General features: G+C 43.0%; 2 protein-coding genes across 6 annotated transcripts in view; one reads left to right on the top strand and one right to left on the bottom strand.

Moving 5' to 3' along the window:
* Positions 1 to 20,054, bottom strand: part of timm23b (translocase of inner mitochondrial membrane 23 homolog b (yeast)) — a 36,107-nt gene extending 16,053 nt beyond the window's left edge. Inside the window, 5 exon segments of the mRNA XM_060924941.1 lie at positions 4,795 to 4,822; positions 4,825 to 4,857; positions 10,742 to 10,835; positions 19,430 to 19,717; positions 20,040 to 20,054. Coding sequence (XP_060780924.1) covers positions 4,795 to 4,822; positions 4,825 to 4,857; positions 10,742 to 10,835; positions 19,430 to 19,717; positions 20,040 to 20,054 — 458 coding nt within the window.
* Positions 20,055 to 20,300: 246 nt separating this feature from the next.
* Positions 20,301 to 25,497, top strand: LOC132889257 (zinc finger protein 883). Of its 5 annotated transcripts, none has more exons than XM_060925566.1 (2): positions 20,301 to 20,407; positions 21,735 to 25,497. In XM_060925566.1, the coding sequence occupies exon 2, from the start codon at positions 21,825 to 21,827 to the stop codon at positions 23,232 to 23,234; it is 1,410 nt and encodes a 469-aa protein (XP_060781549.1). In that variant the 5' UTR covers positions 20,301 to 20,407; positions 21,735 to 21,824; the 3' UTR covers positions 23,235 to 25,497. The 5 variants fall into 5 exon arrangements, with proteins under 5 accessions (XP_060781549.1, XP_060781550.1, XP_060781553.1 ...); XM_060925567.1 differs by having other exon boundaries at positions 20,321 to 20,427; XM_060925570.1 differs by lacking the exon at positions 20,301 to 20,407 and adding an exon at positions 20,440 to 20,678.
* The last annotated feature ends 1,851 nt before the right edge of the window (positions 25,498 to 27,348 follow it).

Below are 27,348 nucleotides of genomic sequence, written 5' to 3' on the forward strand. Positions count from 1 at the left end.
AGTACGCAAGTTGAGGCTTTTGATGTAGAGATTAATGAAAGTAATTCAGTTTCTTTTAGGGGAGTAAAACATTCTAACTGATGATCTGATACAGTTATATTGTTAACTACAAGGTCACTTTCATTGTCTAACCTTAAATTAGTAGTTTGAATTTTTTGTCGGATATTCTCAATTTTGTCATTAAAAAAATTCATGAAGTCGTTGCTACTACATACTGCAGGTGTGCATGTGTTGATAGTGGACTTATTCCTGGTTAATTTTGCTACAGTATTAAATAGGAATCTAGGATTATTTTTGTTATCTTCTATTAGGGAGGAGAAATATGTTGATCTCGCAGCACTAAACATACATAAACATACATAAACATAACATTAAAATATTTGTGGGACCTGTTCAGACCTTTAAAAGGTCAAGATAGTCTAGTGTAGGTTTTAATCACAATGTCCCGGCCATCGAATATTTTCTTTGATTAGATTGTGTGTGTGTGAGGCAACACAGACAGACTTTGGCCCACCTTGTGCAAGCACATGACTGCATGTAATCAGCTTTACGCATGGTCACTTCCACTCGATTGTGAGCGGACAAACACAGTCTGCACACACAGCTGTGTTCTAGCTGCTGTTTAGACAGATGATCGAATGCCAGACATATTATGTTTTACCTTATTGTATCAGTCCTTGTGGTCAATAAAGATACTATGCTGTATACTTTTCTCAAGGGTACATGGAAAAATACTTAAACTAGGGATGGAAATTTTTTTTTTAGATGCTTCATCTTTCTACACTGCCACACAAAAATATATAATTAGAATTTTACATAGGCAAACATGTTCTTATGAATACATGTGTAAAATATACAAATGAATACATTAAAGCAATACGGCCTTTTGATTTCATAAAATCGGTGAAATTTAGTTCCCTCTAAAATTTGGTCATTGTGATGTATGTTTATTTTTGTAATATCTTTAAAAAAAAAAAAAAACACCCTAGGCCATTCCGTGACTGGGAAGTTATTTAATCTGAGGGGATTCCAGAGCAAAATGTGCATGAAATAGCTCGCTTCATGCAGTCAAACAGACAGAGGAAGTCCATGTACGCATGCTCACACGCATGCTTACCAGAGCCGTCATAGTCTTCATCTTTTGCGTTTTACAGCAGCTGCCATCCAGTGTTGCATTACTGCCATCTACAGGTCAACCTTTGATCACACCGAGGTGCTCGCTGACTGCCGATATTTATTAATTTGGTCCTGCGTTTCCTTTCCTTCGCAACATAACGTCTTTTCTTCTCGCTTTCTGTTACTGTAGTCGGTCTTTCACGTTTCGTGTGCACACTCACGTCCGCCATCATTCTCTCCTGTTTCAGATTTGTACCCCACAATGCGTTGCGCAAATGGGGAAACCCCACCATGTCATGCATGGCATAGTCTCTTGTATTGAGTCATGGTGAGGCAAGGAAAAAAAAATGGTGGAGAATTTAGGGCCAAGGGGGCTTGAAATTAATTAATTGTTCTTTTAGGGGAAAAAAAAGTAATAAAATCGTTAGTCTTTAATTTAAATTCAGTAGCTTTCGGTCCACTAAAAAAAAAAAAGTGGGTATCAGGGAAAATCTTTGAGAAATCTGAAAGGCAGTATACCTTTAAGCCTTTTTCTCAGAATTGATTTTTTTTTAAACCCAATCAGCAAGTGGTCATACTGGGGGAAAATATTAAATAATAATAAATTAAATCAAGATGCATCAAGAAGCACAAATAAATGTGAGTTTCATTCAGAAACTCATCTAAAGTGAAATTAATCACATTGCGGCCATTCCTATTTATCTAGATTTTCTTTTGAATCCAAGGTCACAGGTTATATCCGGTCTCGGAGAGGTGCGTTACAACTGGTGTTATTGGTACTTTTTTTGGAACTGGGGTTGTAAAAACAATTTAGAAACATGTTGGGTTTCTAAAGCAGTGGCCAAGAATTTATTTCTAGAGGCATGAGGACATATACGAAATAAAAAGCACTGTGTGATCTGACCTGTACAGTTTAGTAGAGAAGTGATGCACTTGATTTTGAGTGGATGCCACACAGCAGTAGAAGCTGTGATGGCACGAATTTGTTGCTTTAATCATTCAGTGCATGAGCTGAAAGCTATTGTCAACCAATTTTAAAATCAAATATCTGCTATTATGTTAGTAATAGCAGAACATATGACCTTTCCCCCCTATAAATGTCATATTATAGGTCTACTGTTGTTTCGCAGCCTAGGTTATTGGGTTTAAGTGGTACAAAAATTTTTAAAAATTAATAGCTTTAGTTTACGCCCAGGTGGTGCAGCGGTCTATCACACTGTCACCTCACAGCAAGAATATTCTGGGTTCAAACCTCACGGCTGACGGGGGCCATTCTGTATGGAGTTTGCATGCTCTCCCCATGCCCGTGTGGGTTTCCTCAGACTGTTTGCTCCCGGATCAATCCATGAAGCAGAATCTCTTAGGTGGCAGAGGGTCTACATTCTTAGATCGTACTTTGTCAATTCAACCTCCTTCGGTACAGACAGTTCAAAGCCGAATAGATAAGCACACACTGTGTAAGCAAAGTACAAATTCAGCTGGGATTGGCTCCAGTTTCCCCTGCAAGTGGGACAAGTGTTGTAGATAATGAATGGATGGAATAAACTACAAAAACCCTGTGCAGGCATTGGGAGAACTCCACACAGACCCAATCTCAGGATCAAACTGGGGATCCTGTACACTATATGGCCAAAAGTATGAAGACACCTGACCATCACACCAATATGTGGGCCTTCCCCAAACCACTGCCACAAAGTATGAATTACACAAGTGTCTAGAAAGGCTTTGTATACTGGAGCATTACGAAAGAATGAAATATTTTCAAGGGTGATTTGCGAGGTGTCCATATACTTTAGGCCATATAGTGTAGCTGTGAGGTGGCAGTCTACTCACTGTGCCAGTATGTCACCCACACAAGATATCAAATAAGCAGAGGTGGACAGTAACGAAGTACATTTACTTGAGCACTGTACTTAAGTACACTTTTTGAGGTATCTGTTCCCTACTTGAGTATTATTTTTTGGAAACTTATGAATAACTTCACTACATTTGAAAGACAAATATCGTACTTTTTACTCCACTACATTTCTGTCAAGGTCCTTGTTACTATGAAGCAGCTTTGAAAGTGGATTTTTTTCTCTTTTCTTTTCTAAAATGTGATTGGTTTTTTCGCAGGTGACACTGAGGCAGCCAATCAGTAACCACTAGTGTCACAGAACATCCATAGACTGTATAATATCAAGATCAAAGATTTCTCTGCAGCATTATTTAACACGATCAGTTGATGGCAGAATGGAAGGAGGCGGTTCTTCTGGAGCATACACGCACCCATGGCTATACCTAGAACCCATGTTTCAGTTTTCTGAAAGGATTAAAGGTTAATTTCGTTTTAAATGTTTGCCTAAAACAAACCACATCACGGCCTACAAAAACTCGCTGTCCAACCTGCCGAGCATATTGAGGCATGTAAGCGTTTTATTCCAAGAGAAAGCTTGCAATGAAGTTGTCTGTGCTTTTAGAGCTAGCGATAATGCTACAATAGCTATGCAGCCTGGTTAGTCAAATGACCTTCTATGGATTTGCCCACCAAGTTGCCATCGCCTTGTCCACGGCTAACGTTAACACATAGTTAACATGTAAAAACGGAGTTACGCTAACATGAATAACGTTAACTTATCTGAAGTCCTTTCAGAAATGTTTTAGCATAATCTTGCCAAATAAATGGAATGTAGAAACCTCTCTTTTCTAGTAACGTTAGCTACCCAATATGATTTTGAGTTTGAAAAGCATTTGCTAGCATGTCAGGTGGAGCTTCTCTGACTAGCTAGCTTAACGTTAAACCACCATGATGGCACAGCATGCGTTCATTTTGTAAATCCAGTCGATTGCTTCAGAGGCATTAGGTTTTGTAAGCGTTGTGGCAATAATACAATGTGTTGACAGAAAATGTACTTTTAATACTCAAATATTTTTAAAAGCAAGTACTTCAGTACTTCAACTTAAGTAAAAATTTGATTGTACAACTTTCACTTGTATCAGAGTAACATTTGACCGGCGGGATCTGTACTTTGACTTCAGTAATGAAGTTGGGTACTTTGTCCACCTCTGTCAAAGAGAGCTTGATATATAATGTATTGGGCAACCTAAATAGTTTGTCTATTTGCTCTGTCCACAACAGCGTGCGCGCACACACTTTTCCAGGTCATTGCTCAACCTGCTAAGCTGCTAATTTTAAATCACATACTTATTTGTTAGATAATGTTGGGAAAGCTGGAGAGAACGTAAGCCACAAGTCACTACAAATGATAAATGACTATAAATTCCTTAAAAGTAGGGTATGGCATGCAAAATATCAAACCCAAGGTAAATACTGACCTCTAGTGGCTGGATATATAAGATTTCTATTATTATTATAATTATTATCTATCAGAGTTGCAGTGTAGTACAAAATGTCTTAGAGAAACAGGATGTGATTAAGGACTTTTGTTTGAAGTCATCTAAATCTAAAAGCCTATTTAATTAATAAATGTTGACTACTGAAGCACGTTTGGAAGTCGCTTTGGTTATAAGCATGTCCTAAAATCACTAACTCTAAATGTAAATATTAATGAGGAATTTTTTGTTTCAGAGAAAGCCTGCAAAGTTTGAAAGCAACTTATAATTTACATTTAACAGAATGTAAATTATTTAAGACAATTTGTTATGACAGGAATTAGGATGTAGTGAAATAGTACTCACTGTACATTATGAGGTTTAGACCAAGCCACATGCGTAATCCACTGATGGCTCCAAACTGTGCACCTGAGTGTCAAACAGCTCAAATCTGCTTGCATTTCTCAGCACCAGGAAATAAGCAAAAGAAGGAGGCTGAATTAGCCAGTGGAAGAGTGGGACGATGCTATAAATGTTGTCCTTTATGTATTGGGTAATTATTTTAATGTACGTGTGGGGATTCTTCAATATAATGGTGGATAATTTCATTTTACTTAAAACTTCTCAATTTATTGCTTTTTTACATTGTACTGGAATGTCTAGAAATTGTGTACTCTTGTATATTTGTTTATCGTTACTGGCCCTCAAAAGGAACTGAAAATATCTTAGTAGAGTCGTACTACTGAACTATAACTTTCATAGTGTTATTTTGACTGTATTTATGGCATTTGCTACTCTATATTTTCTACTTCTTCTCTATCTGATAGGTGTAATAATGGGCTTTCCCTTATGAGAGCTAAAAGTATGTATTTAGAGTTTCGTCTCGTCTTCATCCGCTTTATCCGGGGCCAGGTCGCGGAGGCAGCAGTCTGAGCATGGAAGCCCAAACTTCCCTTTCCCCAGACACCTCGGCCAGCTCCTCGGGAAGAACACTGAGGCGTTCCCAGGCCAGCCGAGAGACATAGGCCCTCCAGCATGTCCTGGGTCTTCCCCGGGGCCTCCTCCTGGGGGGACATGCCTGGAACACCTCCCCAGGGAGGCATCCAGGAGGCATCCGAAAGAGATGCCCGAGCCACCTCAGCTGATTCCTCTCGATGTGGAGGAGCAGCGGCTCTACTCCGAGCTCCTCCCGAGTGACTGTGCTTCTCACCCTATCTCTAAGGGAGCGCCCAGCCACCCTGCGAAGGAAACTCATTTCGGCCGCTTGTACCCGTGATCTTGTTCTTTTGGTCATTACCCAAAGCTCATGACCATAGGTGAGAGTCGAAACGTAGATCGACCAGTAAATCGAGAGCTTCGCCTTTTGGCTCAGCTCCTTCTTCACCACGACGGACCGGTAAAGCGACCGCATCACTGCGGAGGCTGCACCGATCCGCCTGTCGATCTCACGCTCTATCCTTCTCTCACTCGTGAACAAGATCCCGAGATACTTAAACTCCTCCACTTGAGGCAGGACTTCTCCACCAACCTGGAGAGGGCAAGCCACCCTTTTCCGGTCGAGAACCATGGCCTCGGACTTGGAGGTGCTGATTCTCATCCCAGCCGCTTCACACTCGACTGCAAACCACCCCAGTGCATGCTGAAGGTTCTGGCTTGAAGAAGCCAACAGGACATCATCCGCAAAAAGCAGAGATGAAATCCTGTGGTTCCCAAACAGGATTCCTTCCGGCCCCTGGCTGCGCCTAGAAATTCTGTCCATAAAAATTATGAACAGAACCGGTGACAAAGGGCAGCCCTGCCGGAGTCCAACATGCACTGGGAACAGGTCTGACTTACTGCCAGCAATGCGAACCAGACTCCTGCTCCATTCGTACAGGGACCGGACAGCCCTTAGCAAAGAGCCCCAAACCCCATACTCCCGAAGCACCCCCCACAGAATACCACGAGGGACATGGTCGAATGCCTTCTCCAGATCCACAAAGCACATGTGGACTGGTTGGGCAAACTCCCATGAACCTTCGAGCACCCTATGAAGGGTATAGAGCTGGTCCAGTGTTCCATGACCAGGACGAAAACCGCATTGTTCCTCCTGGATCCGAGGTTCGACTATTGGCCGAATTCTCCTCTCCAGTACCCTGGAGTAAACCTTCCCAGGGAGGCTGAGAAGTGTGATTCCCCTATAATTGGAGCACACTCTCCAGTCCCCTTTCTTAAAAAGGAGGGACCACCACCCCAGTCTGCCACTCCAGAGGCACTGTCCCTGACCGCCACGCGATGCTGCAGAGGCGTGTCAGCCAAAACAGTCCCACAACATCCAGAGACTTGAGATACTCAGGGCAGATCTCATCCACCCCCAGTGCCCTGCCACCGAGGAGCTTGAAAACCACCTCAGTGACTTCGGCTTGGGTAATGGACGGGTCCACCTCTGAGTCATCAGCCTCCGCTTCCTCAATGGAAGACGTGACGGTGGGATTGAGGAGATCCTCGAAGTATTCCTTCCATCGCCCGACAATGTCCCCAGTTGAGGTCAACAGCTCCCCACCCGCACTGTAAACAGTGTTGGCAGAGTACTGCTTCCCCCTCCTGAGGCGCCGGATGGTTTGCCAGAATTTCTTCGAGGCCGACCGATAGTCCTCCTCCATGGCCTCACCGAACTCCTCCCAGTTCCGAGTTTTTGCCTCCGCAACTGCCCGAGCTGCGGCACGCCTGGCCTGCCGATACCCATCAGCTGCCTCCAGAGTCCCAGAGGCCAACATGGCCTGATAGGACTCCTTCTTCAGCTTGACGGCATCCCTTACTTCCGGTGTCCACCACCGGGTTCGGGGATTCCCGCCACGACAGGCACCGGAGACCTTGTGGCCACAGCTCCAAACAGTCGCGTCTACAATGGAGTTAGAGAACATGGTCCACTCAGACTCAATGTCCCCCGCCTCCCTCGGAAGCTGGGAGAAGCTCTCTCGGAGGTGGGAGTTAAAGACCTCCCCGACAGAGTGCTCAGCCAGACGTTCCCAACAGACCCTCACCATACGTTTGGGCCTGCCAGGTCTGTCCGGCTTCCTCCTCCACCAGCGGATCCAACTCACCACCAGGTGGTGATCAGTTGACAGCTCAGCCCCTCTCTTCACCCGAGTGTCCAAGACATAGGGCCAGAGATCCGATGAAACGACAACAAAGTCGATCATCGACCTCCAACCTAAGGTGTCCTGGTGCCACGTGCACTTATGGACACCCCTATGCTAGAACATAGTGTTCGTTATGGACAAACCATGACTAGCACAGAAGTCCAATAACAAAACACCACTCGGGTTCAGATCAGGGAGGCCGTTCCTCCCAATCACACCCCTCCAGGTGTCATTGTCGTCGCCCACGTGAGCGTTGAAGTCCCCCAGTAGAACAATGGAGTCCCCAGTCTGAGCACCTCTCAGTACCTCTCCCAGGGACTCCAAGAAGGCCGGATACTCTATACTGCTATTCGGCCTGTAGGCACAAACAACAGCAAGAGCCCTCTCCCCGACCCGAAGGCGCAGAGAGGCGACCCTCTCGTTCACTGGGGTAAACTCCAGCACATGGCGGCTGAGCTGGGGAGCTATAAGCAAGCCCACACCAGCCCGCCGCCGCTCACCATGGGCGACTCCAGAGAAGTGGAGAGTCCAACCCCTCTTGAGGAGCTGGGTTCCGGAGCCCAAGCTGTGTGTGGAGGTGAGCCCGACTATCTCTAGCCGGTACCTCTCAACCTCCCGCACAAGCTCAGGCTCTTTCCCCCCCTAGCGAAGTGACATTCCATGTCCCAACAGCTAGCCGCTGTGTTCAGGGATCAGGTCGTCGAGGCCCCTGCCTTCGACTGCCACCTAATCCACACTGCACCAGCCCCCTACGGCTACCTCTGTGGGTGGTGAACCCACAGGAGGTCGGGCCCACGTCACCACTTCAGGCTGAGCCTAGCCGGGCCCCGTGGGCAAAGGCCCGGCCACCAAGCGCTCGCATACGAGCCCCAACCCCAGGCCTGGCTCCAGGGTGGGGCCCCAGCTGCGCCATACCAGGCAACGTCACGGTCCTTGATTTTATTTTATCCATAAGGGTTTTGGTGAACTGCTCTTGGTCTGGCCTGTCACCTAGGACCTGTCTGCCTTGGGAGACCCTAACAGGGGGCGTAATGCCCCCGACAACATAGCTCCTAGGATCATTCAAGCACACAAACCCCTCCACCACAATAAGGTGGCAGTTCCAGGAGGGGTGTATTTAGAGTACTAGTCAAAAATTTGGACACACCTAATTATTAATTAAAAAGCATTCACACTTCATGTCTTAAAGTAATGATGTTTCTCTTTACTTCACTAAGCAGTTCCGGACATAATATGGATTACTACAGTTGTGGAACAGGGCTATTTACTGTATTTTTAACAGTTATTCCACGAAATCAAGTTGTACATGAGCTGGCAGCCGACAAGGCAGGTAGCACCGAGTTGGCTATAAGCCATGTATGACGAGATTGAGTGGAGTAACTGTTATTTTATCTACATTCACTGGATTTTGAGAAGTGTATTTCAATTTTTTGCAAATTTGATAGATAAAAATTTAATACAAAATGTCCGACAAAATCAATTCCGCTTAGAATTTTAAGAACCGGTGAAATTACAGTAGCAATTTGTGAAAAATGCAATAATAATTCTTGGAAAAAAAAAAAGATACGTTCTTACCATCAAATACTTTCATTCCATTTTGTTGCTTTTTTATTTTTTGGGGTTTTGTTTTCGAGTAGAGTTTTTATTTCGTCCTCGGTTGGCTCAGCAAAACGCTCCGCCATTTTGTTTTTCTCTACTCACGTTATCCTTGACTTGCAAGTGACGTCAAAGCAAAATAGAAACCTGGATGTCAGCCATGTTGGTGGAGATACAAATGCGGGGTCAAGTGACCTTCTATACAAAACAGTCACGTGTGCGCAACTCTCCTTGTCTTTCCACTGCTTTAAGCGTTCTTTTAGCTATGCCATATCTTTGTGCTGGATATGGTTATGGTCACAACAGTACTCGTGACCGTGGCACGTTCCGATTTTTTAGAATTCCATCCGTGATCTGGAAAAAGGGCGAAGAAACTCCGAGGCTTACTATGGAGAGGAGACGAACACGGCTGAACAACATCGGCAGGGCTGATCTAACAGAGGCTAAAACCAAACCAGCTCGTGTTTGCAGTAATCATTTTATCTCAGGTGAGATTTAAAAGCTCTCTCAATAATATCATGGAAGAATTTTATTTCGTGTTGCTAGAATCTTGCTATAAAATGAGCGTTCTCTTGTCGTGGTTTGTTTGGTTGTTGTTATAATTTTAACACGTGTATTACCATTTCGCTTCTAGGAGTGCCAGCAAGATTATACGATAGAAACAATCCAGACTGGGCACCCACTCAGAAAAGGGGCTGTGTTTCGTCCAAGGTCGGACTTGATTCTTCGGCACCCAAACCAGATCGAATGCGGTATCTGGGTACTCAATGGTTGGTAGAAGAGTCTTATCTTCAGAAAAGTCTGACTTTTTAAAATAATATGGGTCGAAACCACACACACACACACCTATCTTCTCTTTGTATCGAATCTTCGCTCGACCGTTCAAATCGTGGTAATACTGAGAAAATTCTGCATTGTTTACAGACACGCTTTCAGCGGCTGCCATCCTCGTTGCTTTGTATATCCACCATCATGGTGGATGCTCATGATGTAGCGCATTTTGATCATGTGGTTGCAAGTCATCTATATGAGCTGATAGCCTAGTAGTAGAGTAGCCAATCAGAGCACACGACTGCTCATATCCAGTGAATGTGGATAGAATAATTACTGTTTGATCTGAAACACATTAAGAAGGCAAGAAAATCCACTAACTATTTTTAACAAGGCACCTGTTAATTGAAAAGCACTACACGTGATTACCTCATGAACCTGGTTAAGATAATGCCAATAGTGTGCAAATCATCATCATTAGGGTAAACACTGGCTACTTTAAAGAATCTAAAATATGAAACATGTTTTGTTTTTAACAATTTTTTTTTAATTTACCACATAATTCCCTATATGTTCCATATGTTATTTCATATAGTTTTGATGTCTTCACTATTGTTCTATAGTGTAGGAAACAGTTAAAATACAGAAAATCTATGAATGAGTAGGTATGTCCAAACTTTTGACTGGTACAGGATTTCCTTGCCTTCATCATCACTCAGGATTTGCCCCTTGGGCCATGCAAACACTCAGCCCCAGTTACAGACAAAGTGAAGACTTGGGAAGAGTAAAAGAAAATGGGGGGAAAAAATGTAAAGCAAGTCTACCGGTTATACAGCATGAGCCAATGGTGAAGAAAGCCAACTCAAAGCGTCCTCTTGTCTTGTTGGCACCAGTGGGCAAAATTAACTCATCTGCATCCTGGAGAGCATTTATGGTTGTAATAACATATTTAATCATGGCCACAGCCTTTAACTTTCAATTTCTAGCTGAACAGAGATTGAATTGGGAACCAGGTATAATATTAGTGAGCAAGTAATCGTAATAACTCATACAAGCCACATGTTTGGGAACATTTAAGTCAGTCAATCAAAAGGATTTGTGTCACTGCAGGCTTGGTAATGCACACAAAGCACAGGAAATTACAAGAACATTATTTAATCCCATTTTGATAGAAAACAAGCATTTTCAACCCAGGTTTAAACAAAAAGCAATAACAAGCATATTTAAAAGCCAGACAGCACAGCAGATAGCTTTGACACCTCACAGTTCAGCTTGTGTTACTTCTCCTTTAGCGTTCTGCCTGATGGTTGACGGCAGTTCTCACGGTTTCAGCCATCAAAGTTTCTAGGGAAGAATTACAGTAGTGGCTTCCTGCTGCCTTCTACTAGATTATTATAGAGGTTTTCTCTTCTCAACCATTCACACCTATGGATAATTTAGAGTAGCCAGTTAACCTAACAAGGGCGGCACGGTGGTGTAGTGGTTAGCGCCGTCGCCTCACAGCAAGAAGGTCCAGGTTTGAGCCCCGTGGCCAACGAGGGCCTTTCTGTGCGGAGTTTGCATGTTCTCCCCGTGTCCGCGTGGGTTTCCTCCGGGTGTTCTGGTTTCCCCCACAGTCCAAAGACATGCGGGTTAGGTTAACTGGTGACTCTAAATTGACCATAGGTGTGAATGTGAGTGTGAATGGTTGTCTGTGTCTATGTGTCAGCCCTGTGATGACCTGGCGACTTGTCCAGGGTGTACCCCGCCTTTCGCCTGTGGTCAGCTGGGATAGGCTCCAGCTTGCCTGCAACCCTGTAGAACAGGATAAAGCAGCTAGAGATAATGGATGGACAGTTAACCTAACTGCATGTCTTTGGACTGTGGGGGAAACTGGAGCACCCGGAGGAAATACACGCAGACACGGGGAGAACATGCAAACTCCACACAGAAAGGCCCCGGTCACCCACTGGGCTCGAACCCAGAACCTTCTTGCTGTGAGGCAACAGTGCTAACCACTACACCACCGTGCCGCCCCTTGTGTTACTGCCTGTATGTGTGATGTCTCCATGGGTTTCCTCAGGTTTCTCAGATTTCTTTCCGGCTCCAGAAACATGCCTGTAGGTGGCTCTAATTTGCTCCTAGGTCTAAATAGTGCCAGTGTTGAACTGACTTCTCATGCAGGGTGTATTTCTGCCTCATAGCAAGTGTTCCTGTGATATGCTCAAGATCCACCTGAGCAGGATACAATTTATACTGAAAAGGAATAAATGAAAGAGTATTTAACGCCTTGATAACAGGTTGGAATTAAGTGTCTTAAATGAAATCCTGACATCTGGCGCAATGATGTTAAAATAGTGACTTTGTGTTACGGTACATTTAACTATAGATTGGTTATTGAAGATATAAATTTGTGCTCGGGAAATGACAGTACACTCTTAGAAAATAAAGTACATTTTATACATACAGGACACTTTTTCAATGGAATAAAAACGTGTTCTATTCCCTTCTAGCGGGTTTCATTCATTTGGTTTGATAGCATGCAATATTATTAGTATATCGCTTATCCTACGTGTCTTATGTCACTCTACCCAATGGAAAACGAGCGCTGAATATGGTTTACGATATTGCATGGTTGTCAAGACATCATGATGCCACACGGAGCTGATGCAAATATTCAATGAGAAATTTTTCTGCTGCACATGCGCAGAAGCATTTCCTTGTTCACTGGCGGCGCCCACAGTAGACTGTCAAAGTGAATTTAAAATGCTATAAAGATACGCAGTACACGTAAAACTTCCACGCTAGCAAGCAACTATGACAATTTGTAAACAAACCTGGCTGCCAGTAAAATCTAGAATTGTTCCATCGAATGTGTGTATTATAATAATAATGGCTGTTTTTTTCATGGTATATCATATATTCCATTCAGCTAGCACGATATTGAACGAGTCATATTATTATTATTATTATTATTATACATACACAGTCAATGGAACAATTATACAGTTAGGTCCATAAATATTTGGACAGAGACAACATTTTTCTAATTTTGGTTCTGTACATTACCACAATGAATTTTGAACAAAACAATTCAGATGCAGTTGAAGTTCAGACTTTCAGCTTTAATTCAGTGGGTTGAACAAAATGATTGCATAAAAATTGAGGAACTGAAGCATTTTTTAAACACAATCCCTTCATTTCAGGGGCTCAAAAGTAATTGGACAAATTAAATAATTGTAAATAAAATGTTCATTTCTAATACTTGGTTGAAAACCCTTTGTTGGCAATGACTGCCTGAAGTCTTGAACTCATGGACATCACCAGACGCTGTGTTTCCTCCCTTTTAATGCTCTGCCAGGCCTTTACTGCAGCAGTTTTCAGTTGCTGTTTGTTTGTGGGCCTTTCTGTCTGAAGTTTAGTCTTTAACAAGTGAAATGCATGCTCAATTGGGTTGAGATCAGGTGACTGAATTGGCCATTCAAGAACATTCCACTTCTTTGCTTTAATAAACTCCTGGGTTGCTTTGGCTTTATGTTTTGGGTCATTGTCCATCTGTATTATGAAACGCCGACCAATCAGTTTGGCTGCATTTGGCTGGATTTGAGCACACAGTATGTCTCTGAATACCTCAGAATTCATCCGGCTGCTTTTGTCCTGTGTCACATCATCAATAAACACTAGTGACCCAGTGCCACTGGCAGCCATGCATGCCCAAGCCATCACACTGCCTCTGCCGTGTTTTACAGATGATGTGGTATGCTTTGGATCATGAGCTGTACCACGCCTTCGCCATACTTTTTTCTTGCCATCGTTCTGGTCGAGGTTGATCTTGGTTTCATCTGTCCAAGGAATGTTCTTCCAGAACTGTGCTGGCTTTTTTAGATGTTTTTTAGCAAAGTCCAATCTAGCCTTTTTATTCTTGAGGCTTATGAGTGGCTTGCACCGTGCAGTGAACCCTCTATATTTACTTTCATGCAGTCTTCTCTTTATGGTAGATTTGGATATTGATATGCCTACCTCCTGGAGAGTGTTGTTCACTTGATTGGCTGTTGTGAAGGGGTTTGTCTTCACCATGGAAATTATTCTGCGATCATCCACTACTGTTGTCTTCTGTGGGTCTCCAGGTCTTTTTGCATTGATGAGTTCACCAGTGCTTTCTTTCTTTCTCAGGATGTACCAAACTGTAGATTTTGCCACTCCTAATATTGTAGCAATTTCTCGGATGGTTTTTTCCTGTTTTTGCAGCTTAAGGATGGCTTGTTTCACCTGCACGGAGAGCTCCTTTGACCGCATGTTTTCTTCACAGCAAAAGCTTCCAAATACAAGCACCACACCTCAAATCAACTCCAGGCCTTTTATCTGCTTGATTGTGAATGACATAACAAAAGAATTGCCCACACCTGCCCATGAAATAGCCTTTGAGTCAATTGTCCAATTACTTTTGGTCCCTTTAAAAACAGGGTGGCACAGGTTAAGGAGCTGAAACTCCTAAACCCTTCATCCAGTTTTAATGTGGATACCCTCAAATGAAAGCTGAAAGTCTGGACTTTATGTCCATGTCCATTATATAACTATAACTTGAATATGTTTCAGTAAACAGGTAAAAAAACAAAATTTGTGTCAGTGTCCAAATATATATGGACATAACTGTAGATTTTACAAAAAGTTAAGAACAGGGGAGTAATTTACCAATATTGAATGCTGATTCTGATCAGTATCAATCCAGTGTACATGTACAAAGTCAGTCAAAGTTCTAACAATCAAAAAATTGTACAAGTCCAAAAAGCCTGAACAACAACCCAACTTCTCATCTCATTATCTCTAGCCGCTTTATCCTGTTCTACAGGGTCGCAGGCAAGCTGGAACCTATCCCAGCTGACTACGGGCAAAAGGCGGGGTACACCCTGGACAAGTCACCAGGTCATCACAGGGCTGACACATAGACACAGACAACCATTCACACTCACATTCACACCTACGGTCAATTTAGAGTCACCAGTTAACCTAACCTGCATGTCTTTGGACTGTGGGGGAAACCGGAGCATCTGGAGGAAACCCACGCGGACACGGGGAGAACATGCAAACTCTGCACAGAAAGGCCCTCGCCAGCCACGGGGCTCAAACCCGGACCTTCTTGCTGTGAGGCGACAGCGCTAACCACTACACCACCGTGCCGCCCCAACCCAACTTATATACAAGCTGTATCCTTGACTTGCAAGTGACGTCAAAGCAAAACAGAAACCTGGATGTCGGCCATGTTGGTGGAGATACAAATGCGGGGTCAAGCGACATTCCATACAAAACACAGTCAGGCGTGTGCAACTCTTTTTTTTTTCCCCACTGCTTTTAGCCATGCCATATCTTTGTGCTGTATATGGTTGTGGTCACAACAGTACTCGTGACCGTGGCATGTTCCAATTTTTTAGAATTCCGTCCGTGATTCAGAAAGAGCGCGAGGAAACTCTGAGGCTTAGTATGAAGAGGAGACGAGGGGCTCAGGACACTTCGTCCAGTGAACATTTCATCCAATAGTTAAGATATTCCATCCAAAGCCTTTTTCAGACGCACTATCAATTATTTTATATTTCAGGTATTCCAGTGTTCGTGAATGAAAGCCCTGCGAGAGCGTTGCTCTGCGCCTAAAGAGTTAACATGATCCAGGCGGCTTTAAAAATTAATAACTTGGCCAACAAAGCTCGCAGCGAAGCCAAATTTGACAGGCACCTCCCTCTAAGTCTCCCCCTTGGAAAGAGCACAGTCTTGGGTCGGTAGGACTGTGCCTCAGCCCGGGATTCATGAACGAAGCCCCCGTGAGAGTGCTGCTCGGCACCTAAAGATTTAACATGATCCACACTATGGCACTCATTTGGTTTACAAAAATGTGTTTTGCTTCGGTCAAATTCCATTGAGAATTCCTCCTTTTTTCAAACAAACAAATACCTGAAATATAAAATAACTGATAGTGCGTATGAAAAAGGCTTTGGAAGAAATGATCTGTATTTGTACTCAATGGTTGGTAGAAGCATCTTATCTTCAGAAAAGCCTGACTTTTTAAAAATAATATGGGTCAAAACTACACATATCTATCTTCGCTCGATCGTTCAAATCATGACAAAATTCAGCATTGTTTACAGGTATGCTTTCATCAGCTGCCATCCTAGTTTCTTTGTATATCCACCATCGTGGTGGACACTCATGACGTAGCACATTTTGATCACGTGGTTGCAAGTCATCTATACAGGTTGACAGTTCAAGTTCAAAGTTACTTTTGGTAGTAGTTAATTGTTACATTGCAGTTGCTCAAAACAAAAGGGCCTTGCTGAGTGAAGTCCACGAGCGAAGTCCTTTTGTAAAAGTCTCAGTCACTTTTCCTCACTTCCAAGTAGAACTTTGACAATATTTCTGCTATTGCTCTCTTTTTTTTATGTCCGTTGGTATGTTTTTCTCTTGTAAATATTCGAGAAGAATATCCAGTGAAGTTTTGATAGCCTTTCAGGTGTTCAGCACGTCTTTCTCTTTACATCTTCCACTTTTAATGAAGCAAACCTCGCAGCCATGTTTGTGTACAAACTGTCACAGTCACTCGCTAGCGTGGAAGTTTTACATCTTCAATGTGTCTCTTTTCCAGTTTTTTTTGTCCGTTGGTACGTTTTTCTCTTGTAAATATGCATGAAGAATATATAATGAAGTTTTGGTAGCCTTTCAGGTGTTCAGCACGTCTTTAGTTTCAGTTTATTTATTTCGTGCTTAAACCGAGCACTGAATTAACCCCCTTCTCTCTCTCCCGGCTGACAAAGAAATGATTGTGCGCATGTGCAGCAGAAAAGTTTTGTGATTGGATCTTCGCATGAGCTCCGAAGTGTGACGTCGTTGTCTTGACAACGTGCAATATATATTTATTATTTACCAGCTAGGAGGTCCGTATCATGAAATACCGTGACCGAGGTCTTGAAAAAGTATTTCCAAGGCTGAGGTCACGGTATTTCACGATATGGACCGACCTTAAGCTGGTAAATAATACATTCATTTTTTTTCTTTACAAAATTCTAAACAGAAAAATGAGTGCCCAAAAGGGAAACCATATTTAGAACAAACCTGCTACGAGCTCGTTTTCGGCTTTCTCCTAAAATGTTTTCTTTTATTTCGTCTTCATCAGGGTAGCAAAACTCACTTTCGCTGTGAACACTGTTGTTATCACTATCCATGCTATAAAATTAATGCTATTATACTGAGAAATGTGAAAATAAAGGTTGACAAAAAAATTGCTACCATTTTTGTTGTTGTTGTGAATGAGTGAGTCGCCAAAGGTCCGTAACCAGGGTCTGGATCATAGGATTCCGAACCACTCGCGAGCCAATCAGAGCGCACAATTTAATGGAAACCGGACCGCGAAAAATAATATGACATGAAGAAGAAACCTTGAGAGGAACCAGACTCAAAAAGGAACCCATCCTCATTTGGGCAACAACAGACAACATGACTACAACATTAACAGTTTTAAAATGGTCAGTTTCGTTGATGTTATAACTCTTCATTGATGGAAACTTGAGTGCAAAACTGTTCATGACAACTGCAGTCCTAAAGTTAGCAAGTTAACTGTAGTCCTCAGCCATAAAAGCATTACTGTAAGCATCCAGAGCGTCTTCCAAGTGTGACTTTCAACTGTCCATATGGGGCTGTCCTCCACAGGAGTGACGTGATGAGACTCCAACCAGACATAGGGCATCAGGATGGATCAGGCAGGTCCGAGGAGCAGAAGAGGTTAGTAAAAGTGGCCCGTATGTGTATAATAATATTTAGTGCCTTTAGGGGTAGAATAGCTTGTCATTGGGGCAGAACCCTTTAAAGTGCATATCACGGGTAAATTCAGGAGCAAGATCAATATAATTCTATTTTATATTAAACATTAGTCAAATATCGGTCACATTTTGTATTTTGCGCAAATGTTTTACCTTGCGCAATACTAGAAGAATTCAGTTGAAATCAAGCCATTTGAGGTGAATTGGTCCGCCTCTGAAAAAACTTGGCATTTGGATTTCCCGGCAAACATTGATTTTCGTGACGTCGCATGCGGGACGCCTCCCTCTGAATCCTACGTCAGCGCTGGTTTGTTTATGAGAAAACGACCTGGTGGTTTTCTGCAAATTTCTTCAACGTTATCAAGTAATTATTAAAATGGTTAACAAATGTATCATAGGAGGGTGTAGCAACACCAATCTTGATGGCATTAGTACTCATCGTTTTCCAAAAGACCGGACAATGAGAGAGAAATGGGAGCGCTTCGTGCGAGGCACCCGGAAAAACTGGCTACTTGCTACAGACTACAGCATTATTTGCGGTGCTCACTTCACAAGGCCCGACAACTTTGAGAACTATATGCAGTGAGAAATGGGCTTCACAAGGCAACTTGATCTGAAAAAAGACGCAGTTCCATCTGTTAGAATGCCCAAAGCAACACTGTCTCCATCTGTGTCAGCGTCACCAAAGGAGCCAGCCATGTTCGTCTCCCCTGACAGAAGGTGAAGTGCCACAGCCCTTCCACCGCCTTATTATTTACATCCCCGTTGTCTCAGTCGTCTTCACTACTTGAATCATCATCAAATCCAAACAGATGAAGCCCCAATCCTGACATCTCATTATATTCTTCATCCAAAGGTGAAGTAACATTGCGCTCAGGTGACAATTCCATATTTCAATGCAAAATCGCTAGCTGCTAAACTTGGTCTACACAGACTGTGCACTGAAACCATGTAAGCTCTCGCAGCCTGCTGGCGCTTCCACACGTGACATCATGAATCTGGCTCCAGACTCCCTTGGGATTTTTCCAGACGCGTTTTGTTATTTTATTTTTTTCTGCTGTAGACAGATGGCCTTGTGAAAAATTACCCTTCTGGATGAGTGTGTAAAGGGACATACTTTCATATAAAAAAAAAAAAAGACAAAAAAAGTTGGTCCAGGATATGCACTTTAAGGTACTTATTTGTACCATATATGTACCTTTTTGATCCTAAATAGGTACACAGTTACCTTGAGGTCTAATAATGAGCCCTAGGGGGTATATTAGTATCGATTGTATCTTGGGGAACAGAAATGGGCTCCTATTTCTGACAGTGTATCAGACACTGTAACAAATTTTACTTATGAGACACCGGTGAGGTCTGAATTTGAATAAGCTAGACCTGTAGATCTCAATAAACTGCTGAAACCACCACCTCCTCCACCACCACCACTTCTACAACTACCACTACCTCTACAACTACCACCTCCTCCACCACCACCACTTCTACGACTACCACCACCATCTCCTCCACCACCATCTCCTCCTCCTCCACCACCACTTCTACAACTACCACCACCACTACCACCTCCTCCACCACCACTTCTACGACTACCACCTCCTCCTCCACCACCACCAGCACTACTACTACCACCACCACCTCCTCTTCCTCCTCCACCACCACCATCACCTCCACCACTTCTACGACTACCACCACCTCCTCCACCACCACCTCTACGACTACCACCACCACCTCCTCCTCCACCACCACTTCTACGACTACCACCTCCTCCTCCACCACCACTACCAGCTCCTCCTCCACCACTTCTACAACCACCTCCACCACTTCTACCATCACCTCCACCACTTCTACGACTACCTCCTCCTCCACCACCACTTCTACGACTACCACCTCCTCCTCCACCACCACTACCAGCTCCTCCTCCACCACTTCTACAACCACCACCACTTCTACGACTACCTCCTCCTCCTCCACCACTTCTACAACCACCACCACCACTTCTACGACTACCACCTCCACCTGGGTTACAGCACACTACAGACTCCTTATTCATCTCCCCTCTGCTGTTCCTCCTCTGTAATCACACCTAGCAAAAACAACCAGGTGAAGTCACACAGTAAACAACAACACACCACTTCTTTCACTTCCTACCTGCACAAGGCCAAAAATACAGACAATAACAAATAAAACTCACAGCTGACACTTTCTTATATCTAATACAGCTTTCAGGAGCAAGTCTCAACCCCTCAGTGTGCAGAATTTTACCAGACTGTCACAGCTCCCAAGCCGTAAAGCAATCTATCGCCCGTTTTAAACTCATAAACACTATTCCCTCCAGTACAAGCAGGTGAATCATTTAATCAAACGCAGATTACTAACACGCACGAATCCAGCGCGTGCATTATAATTGTTTTGGAAAGAAGTTTCAACTTTCATGCAACGTTCACGACAGTCTTTACGACAGCAGGTCTATTTTCTGGCCAGATCCCTAGACGAACCGCGTACGGATTTTACGTAAACACAGCAGGCAAATCATATCGAACTGAAGTCGGTGCGTATTTTATTAAGATCTGTGATGTAACGCAAAAAAACGGCTAAATTGACAGTCATGACGACATCGTTTATGATCTGGCAGAGCAGAGGTGCGGCAGGACAGACAGTCAGATTACTGCGAGGACCAAAAACGACTGTTTTCAGGGCAGATGCTTGGTAATGACCTTCAATTCTAGGTACTAGGTTATCTTTGTAGGCTTCCCAGACAGACATATTAGAAACCGTGTCATGGAGTGAAGGAGAAAGACATCATGTCCGAGTCGAGTCGCGTTTACGTGGAACACGGCCGCCTGGGCTACAATTTCTGTTTTGAATTTCCATCTCCATTCACCGCGTGTGTGTGTGTGTGTGTGTGGAGTACACTGACCATATAGCAGTATGTTTATGAAATCCGTCCTGATGAAGAAGGTTGTTGTTGTTGGTCTTGGTAAGTGTGATCTTGTAGTAAATGGGATCAGATCTAAACACGTTTGTTAGTGGGATTGGAGCACAAAGCCTGCAGTATAGGGTGATGGAGGTTGGTTGGTTGGTGGTTCTCATCTCATCGCACCTCACTTCAGCACTGAGATGAGCCCAGCTTCTCACTAATGCGCTTAATAAACATCACATGGAGGCTGTAGTGTGTAATCGGTGTCGATTTTGGGTTGTGATAAATACACGTCAGGGTCGTGTGTGTGTGTGAGAGAGAGAGAGAGAGAGAGAGGTTGAGTGCAGTGAGTTTATGGCGGGCCGATTGAATCCAGGCTAGAAAGCTGTGTTTTATAAGAGAAAGATAAAGTCACACTTATGTTTTGGAAGATGATCTTATGCGACCACTTTGTGTTTTAATCCCAAACCGTGTTGTCAGGACGCACAATGTCGGATAAACCCGTATTATTCCGGACACTTTCTCTCTCTCTCTCTCTGAGTGTGTCGCTGAACAGCCCTTTTAATCCATCCTACCCACAATGCACCGCGCGTGCCGTGTCTTCCCTCTGTTGTATTTCCTGTATAGCTCTGCAAGGCTTTGTTTGCTTGTTTGCTTTCACTAACGCAGCCTTTTAACAACGCACTTTATGATCGGACCTATAAAACGATGGTGAGAAGAATTAAACACATCTCCTGCTTGTTTATTTCCGTCTGTGTAGCTGGATGTAGCAGTGCAGTCGCTCTGTATTGTCGCGTCGAGGCCCCGAGTAATGAGGAAATAACCCTCCTGCTTTCTTCCGTGGGCAGCAGCAGAGCAGCTTTCGGTTTACACTTCACTTCGGCGTGACTTTTTAGCACTCCATGTTCTAGACCTTATATTTTATTTTTTTTAATTATGATCATAATCTTTCTAAACTCTGCCAGACTGCACAGGGGGTAAAAATGACCAGGAGTATGTTTATCTTTTTGTTTGCCTCATCCTGTATGTTCTACTTGTTCAGAACTGATTTGAGCCATTCAATGTATGTACTGCTATTCCAGCTAGGATTAATGCAGGCTTTATTTTTCCTCCTAGGAATTGTGAATTGAGGCCGTGAGATCCGCCGCTTAATCAAGATTTATTTTTTTGACAAGATCTGAACCCTTAAGTTAAAGGACAGACCCGATGGAGGATACAGGAACTGCGTTAACTCCGTCTGAACCAGATGCTCTTGGAGCGGACTTTATCACAGTGGAACTCGATACCCAGCCCATTGAGTATGTGGTCAAGTGGGCCGAAGTTGGCTCTAAATTTACTCTGTCCTGTGTGAAAAGGGAATCGGACGAGAGCTTTCCGTCTGACCACCTGGTTAAAACCGATTCTGACGAGAGGTTCTTTGTCCCGTATGAGGCTGTGTACGCGGAGTGTGAGGACACAGAAACTGGCCTGATTGCCTCACAGGAGGAAGAGGTGAGGAGTGTTTCGGATGTCGACGAGCACACGGTGCTTGTCAGCACCCAGCTTGGGGAGGAGGAAGAGGAAGTTGATGGCTCAGACAGTGATTGGGATAAAGGGGGATCCCATTCGAGAAATAGGCCATATAACTGCCACATCTGTGGCAAGAGCTACAGCCACTCGTCCAGTCTGGCCCGCCACCTGCACCTCCACTCTACAGGTGACCATTTGGCCAATTCCACCTCGCCTCTTTCTAAAGTGAGTGGCAAGTCAGAGGATGGGAAAAAGCTCCTGCAGTGCAACTTGTGTGGCGTGCGATGCAATGGCAAGAGGCTCCTGGCAATCCATAAGAAGTGCCACAAAATCAAGAGACTGCACACATGCAATGCATGCGGCAAGTCGTTCAACCACAGCTCAAGCCTTTCGCGCCACAGGCTGATCCATAAAAAAGGCCTGGACAAAAAGCTGAAGCCACTATACACGACACCCACACCGGTGCCCATCATAGCCCATCAGAACCGCCCGTCTGGCCGTGGATCGAAGAAGAAGAAGAAGTCGCAGCAAACGGAAAGTAAATTTGCTGTGGGTGAGAAGCAGTACCAGTGCACGCAATGCGACATGGTGTTCAGCACCTCCACCAATCTGTCCAAGCACCAAGTGTCTCACGTGCGGCAGCTGCTCAACTCCTATGCGCAGGGCAGAGACACGCTGGACAAGTCCTCAGACCTGAAGATTCGCCTGAAGCTCTGCTCGCGCGACAAGCCCAATTACTACACGCTGTGTAAGAAGAACAAGCGCCGCAAAGGTGCCAAGAAAAGGCTGTCGTTGACCGATGATGAACAGCCATATTCGGGCTGCGGCGTCGCTCTCGCCAAATTCGAGCAATCGCACGCTAGTGACAGGCGCTACACCTGCAATGTGTGCAAGAAGACCTTTGTGCGCTTGTCCAACCTGAAGCAGCACCAGCAGACGCATGCCTCTGGCAAGCTCTATGAGTGTCAGCACTGTGGGAAGACCTTCGTTCATTCATCTAGCTTCTCACGCCACAAGAAGGTCCACTCTGGGATAAAGCAGGCACCTAAACAAAGTAAACACGAGATGATCGACGAGAGCGCACCTCTGGAGTCGGAGTCGGAGTGAGAGACCCTCACGTTCCAGGACTGTCCAAGCACAGCTTATGGAAAAGTCCTTATTTTTGTCCCTCTCCTCCATTTCCTTTATTTTTTTCCCCCCCAACCTTTTCTGATTTTGTTAAAGGACAGATAATTTGGCATTGCTCTCATTGTGAAGTGGGTGTGATGTTGCTGGCTGTGTGTTTGTCAGCAATAGGCGTCAATATTATAATAATAATAAGAAGAATAATAAGAATAATAATATTCTTTTTTTTTTTGGTGGGGTGATGTTCGAGGATGTTCAGGCCATCTTTGGCAGTGTAAAGTATAAAAGATTTGTACATTTTTGTTGACATTCCCTTATTGGTCATGGTTAGGGACAGTTAATTTAATGGCAGGGTAATAGTTTTGCCAATTCTGTAGTGTTATGTCTACCTTTTTATTTGTAGTCCTTCATAACAAAAAAAAAAAATTTGACATTAGCATTGCAGGTGTTAAATATTTTGGATGCTTGCACTAAACACACCTGAAAACAAAATGAAGTACTTAATAGAAAAAAAAACCTGTAGGGTTAAAAATAGTAAAGAATAATTGGAACCCAGTGTTTGCTGTTAGTGGGCCAATAGTAATTTGTGTGGCTAGCAGCTCCTCAAAAGACACTGAGAAGTTCTTGAAGTATGGGTTTGAGGTTTAATATAGCTATACAAAATTCAACAATTTGACCTTTTTTTGACCAGAGATCCTGTCACCTCTCCTCCCGTTACCTTCGACCAACAAATATAATCCTCTAATCTCTTCATATTTTTCACTTTTTTTTTTTTTCTTTTGGTAATTGGTTTTTATTAAAACATACATACACTCAGTGACTTGTATTCGTTGGTTCAAATTTAAATGTTGACGAGAATATTTGGTTGTGTGTTCTGACCTGCCAAGTAGACAAGCCTTCCCGAAAGAAATATTTTGTTCGTGTTTGACAAATCAGAGTTGGAGTCAGATTATTTTTTATTTTTTTTGCTCTGCACAGTGCTTGGTGCTCTAGTACTGTTCTTCCTTCATCTGATTGATTAAAGCGCGAACGTTCTGGAAGGTTACTTGTCCATTTGTCAAACTATGAAATCCATCTGGGTTACACAGAACTGCAAATTGTGGTGCAGCCATCCACAGGAATGCATTCAGAAACGGTGACTTCATATAAATTAGCGTGTGTGTGTGTGTGCATGTTGAATATATTGAGAGAATATAATCACCAAACAAAATATATCTATATATACATTTTAAATATGTGCATATGTGTAAAAATGAAAATGCCATGAAGAAAGTTATAATGTGTGAATGATTTATGAATAACGTTTTAATAATTTATGAAATAACCAGGGGATTTCATATTTCACCAGGCATTGCACTATCGATCGAACAAAAACAAACCAAGCACTACATACCCACTAATTTGGAATTAAACGTTATACAGAGCAACAAATGGGCCATGCTAGAGTGAAAGTTTTGAATATTAATGCTTTTTTTTTAAACCCCACCCAGTACTCGTCACACCTGATTCAAATATTTGATTTCTAAGAAAAGTATAGTCAAAATTCATTTCATGAAGTTATTTTCACAAAGTTTTATGATGCTGTCAGTGACTCAGCGCCACCAAAGCTTTTAGGAAGCAACCTTACACATGCACTTGATTGGTTCTCTCTCAGCCGTGCACCTTGGCAGCGTTTTCTCGGTGTTCTTCAATGTTCATGTCAACTTGACCTTCTGCTTAACCATTTATTGTTCAAACTGAGGTTAAATAGCAATGACTAACCTATTTTAAAGCCATTGCTTGTTTGAACTATGAATCTTTCAGAGGTGTTGTTGCACAAATCAAGCACAGCTCTGATACTGGACATGATGTTTGCTGTGGGAGAAAAAAAAACACAAAGGAAAAACATAAATATGCTTGGTACTCTGATTTTTCTTCATTTGTTTTGAAATGGTTCCACTGTTCACCTTGAAGCTGAGGGTCAAATTCCCTGAGTAAAAACATTCATTTAATCTTATTAGTCTCTTCTTGCCTCCAACTTTCTAATGCGGATAAACAGGTTTCTTCTTGTTTTCTGCACTTCTCTCCCCATCATGGATCATGTCATATCATTACCTTCTGTTTTTAACCGCTGTCGTTGTCTCGTTTTTTGATGCAGCGGACCTACATCTAATATAAGAGGTGTATGTTTTTGTGTTGTGTTTGCCATTAGGAGACAACTTATGAATTTTCTGTCTTGCAGTTTTGTAATAAATAATTGGTTCAAGCAGTGTGTCTACATTTCATAGTTCTCAATACAATATAATGTTTGGTATATATGCGTATCAGACGCAAGTTTGGACACACCTAATTCTTTTTTTTTTTTTAATTTTTTTTTTATTAAGACACTTCATGTCAAGGCGGCACGGTGGTGTAGTGGTTAGTGCTGTCGCCTCACAGCAAGAAGGTCCTGGGTTCGAGCCCTGGGGCTGGCAAGGGCCTTTCTGTATGGAGTTTGCATGTTCTCCCCGTGTCCGCGTGGGTTTGCTCCGGGTGCTCCGGTTTCCCCCACAGTCCAAAGACATGCAGGTTAGGTTAACTGGTGACACTAAATTGAGCGTGAGTGTGAATGGTTGTCTGTGTCTGTGTCAGCCCTGTGATGACCTGGCGACTTGTCCAGGGTGTACCCCACCTTTCGCCCATAGTCAGCTGGGATAGGCTCCAGCTTGCCTGCGACCCTGTAGAAGGATAAAGCGGCTAGAGATAATGAGATGAGATGAGACTTCATTTCAAAGTAATGATGGATGTCGTTTCTTTTTTAGTTGAGAGGTTCTTGATATGGATTACTGCAGTTGTGGTACAAGGCTATTTACTGTGTTTTTATTATTTATTATATCCCTCATCAACAAAAAAATCCTGTGCAGGGATTGGCCAGGTGTGGCTCACGTGACAAAATAGTTCCACCATTGATTAAGCAATGTATCTCGTGACAATAAAAAATGGATATGGTGCGAGTCAGTCATGGGTATGTCCTGGATATACTGTGAACTGACGTCACAATTTCAAGCTGTATGGCCGACTCGAGTCACAGCTGTGGTTCCATGAGCATCTGTGTGTATGTGTGTAGACCTACGCATCATGATCGTGCCTAGCGAGGCAGGTGATAGCATGGTACATTGGACATGCGCAGGTCGAAGGTTGTTCTGATGTAAACAGCAAACATGGCTGCCTCCAGTGAGTTTTTATGCCGAGATTCAATCTTAACACTTTTAGTTTGGAATTTTTTATGAGGGTTATAAATGTAATATACCATGCACTGAGAGGCACTAGTAATTATGGATTCTCTTCAGTGACTGGCATAGTATGATTTTCTTCATGGCTGTGCCCCTCACAAAACGGTACTATGCCAGTCACCAAAGAGAATCCATAAGTTCAACCGGAGCCCCTCGGTGCATAGTATATTTGATCTCAAATGCATTAAAAAGGCAAGAAATTGCACTAATTAACTTTTGACAAGGCACCTGTTAATTGAAAAGCATTCCAGGTGACCATCTCATGAAGGTGGTTAAGATAATGCCAACAGTGTGCAAAGCGTCATCAAGGTAAATGCTGGCTACTATGTAGAATCCAGAATATGAGAAATTTTTTACCACTTTTTTGTTTAATAAGTATATTTTTATACTGTCAAAATAACCTATAAATTAAAAAAAAATTAGGAATAAGTAGGTGTGTCCAAACTTTTGACTGGTACTGTAGATATTACAAACAGAAATATTTACCTTGTTGTTTGGTGGAAAGTAGGTGTGTGCTCCTGAAACAGCTGCTCAAATTACTAACCTTCTTGGAAAAAATTTGAGTGAGAGCCTTAACTCATTCATTCGTTCCTTTATACTTATATTTTTATACAAATAACATACTGAAAAGGTGACCCAATACCAGAATTACTGAAATACATTGTACAACGTCATTTTGAAATATAGTAAATTGTCAGTAAGGATCAGATTTGTCAGTAGGTCATTTTCTAACTGTTACATTATTCACAAACTGGCTATTGACATGATTTATGGTCTCGGTTTATATTCACAAATGTACATGAAATCAATTTTGAAATTTTGTTCTCAGGACTACTTTTTTCATT

The sequence above is a fragment of the Neoarius graeffei genome, chromosome 7 (assembly GCF_027579695.1).
Source record: "Neoarius graeffei isolate fNeoGra1 chromosome 7, fNeoGra1.pri, whole genome shotgun sequence".
Classification (NCBI taxonomy): domain Eukaryota; kingdom Metazoa; phylum Chordata; class Actinopteri; order Siluriformes; family Ariidae; genus Neoarius; species Neoarius graeffei.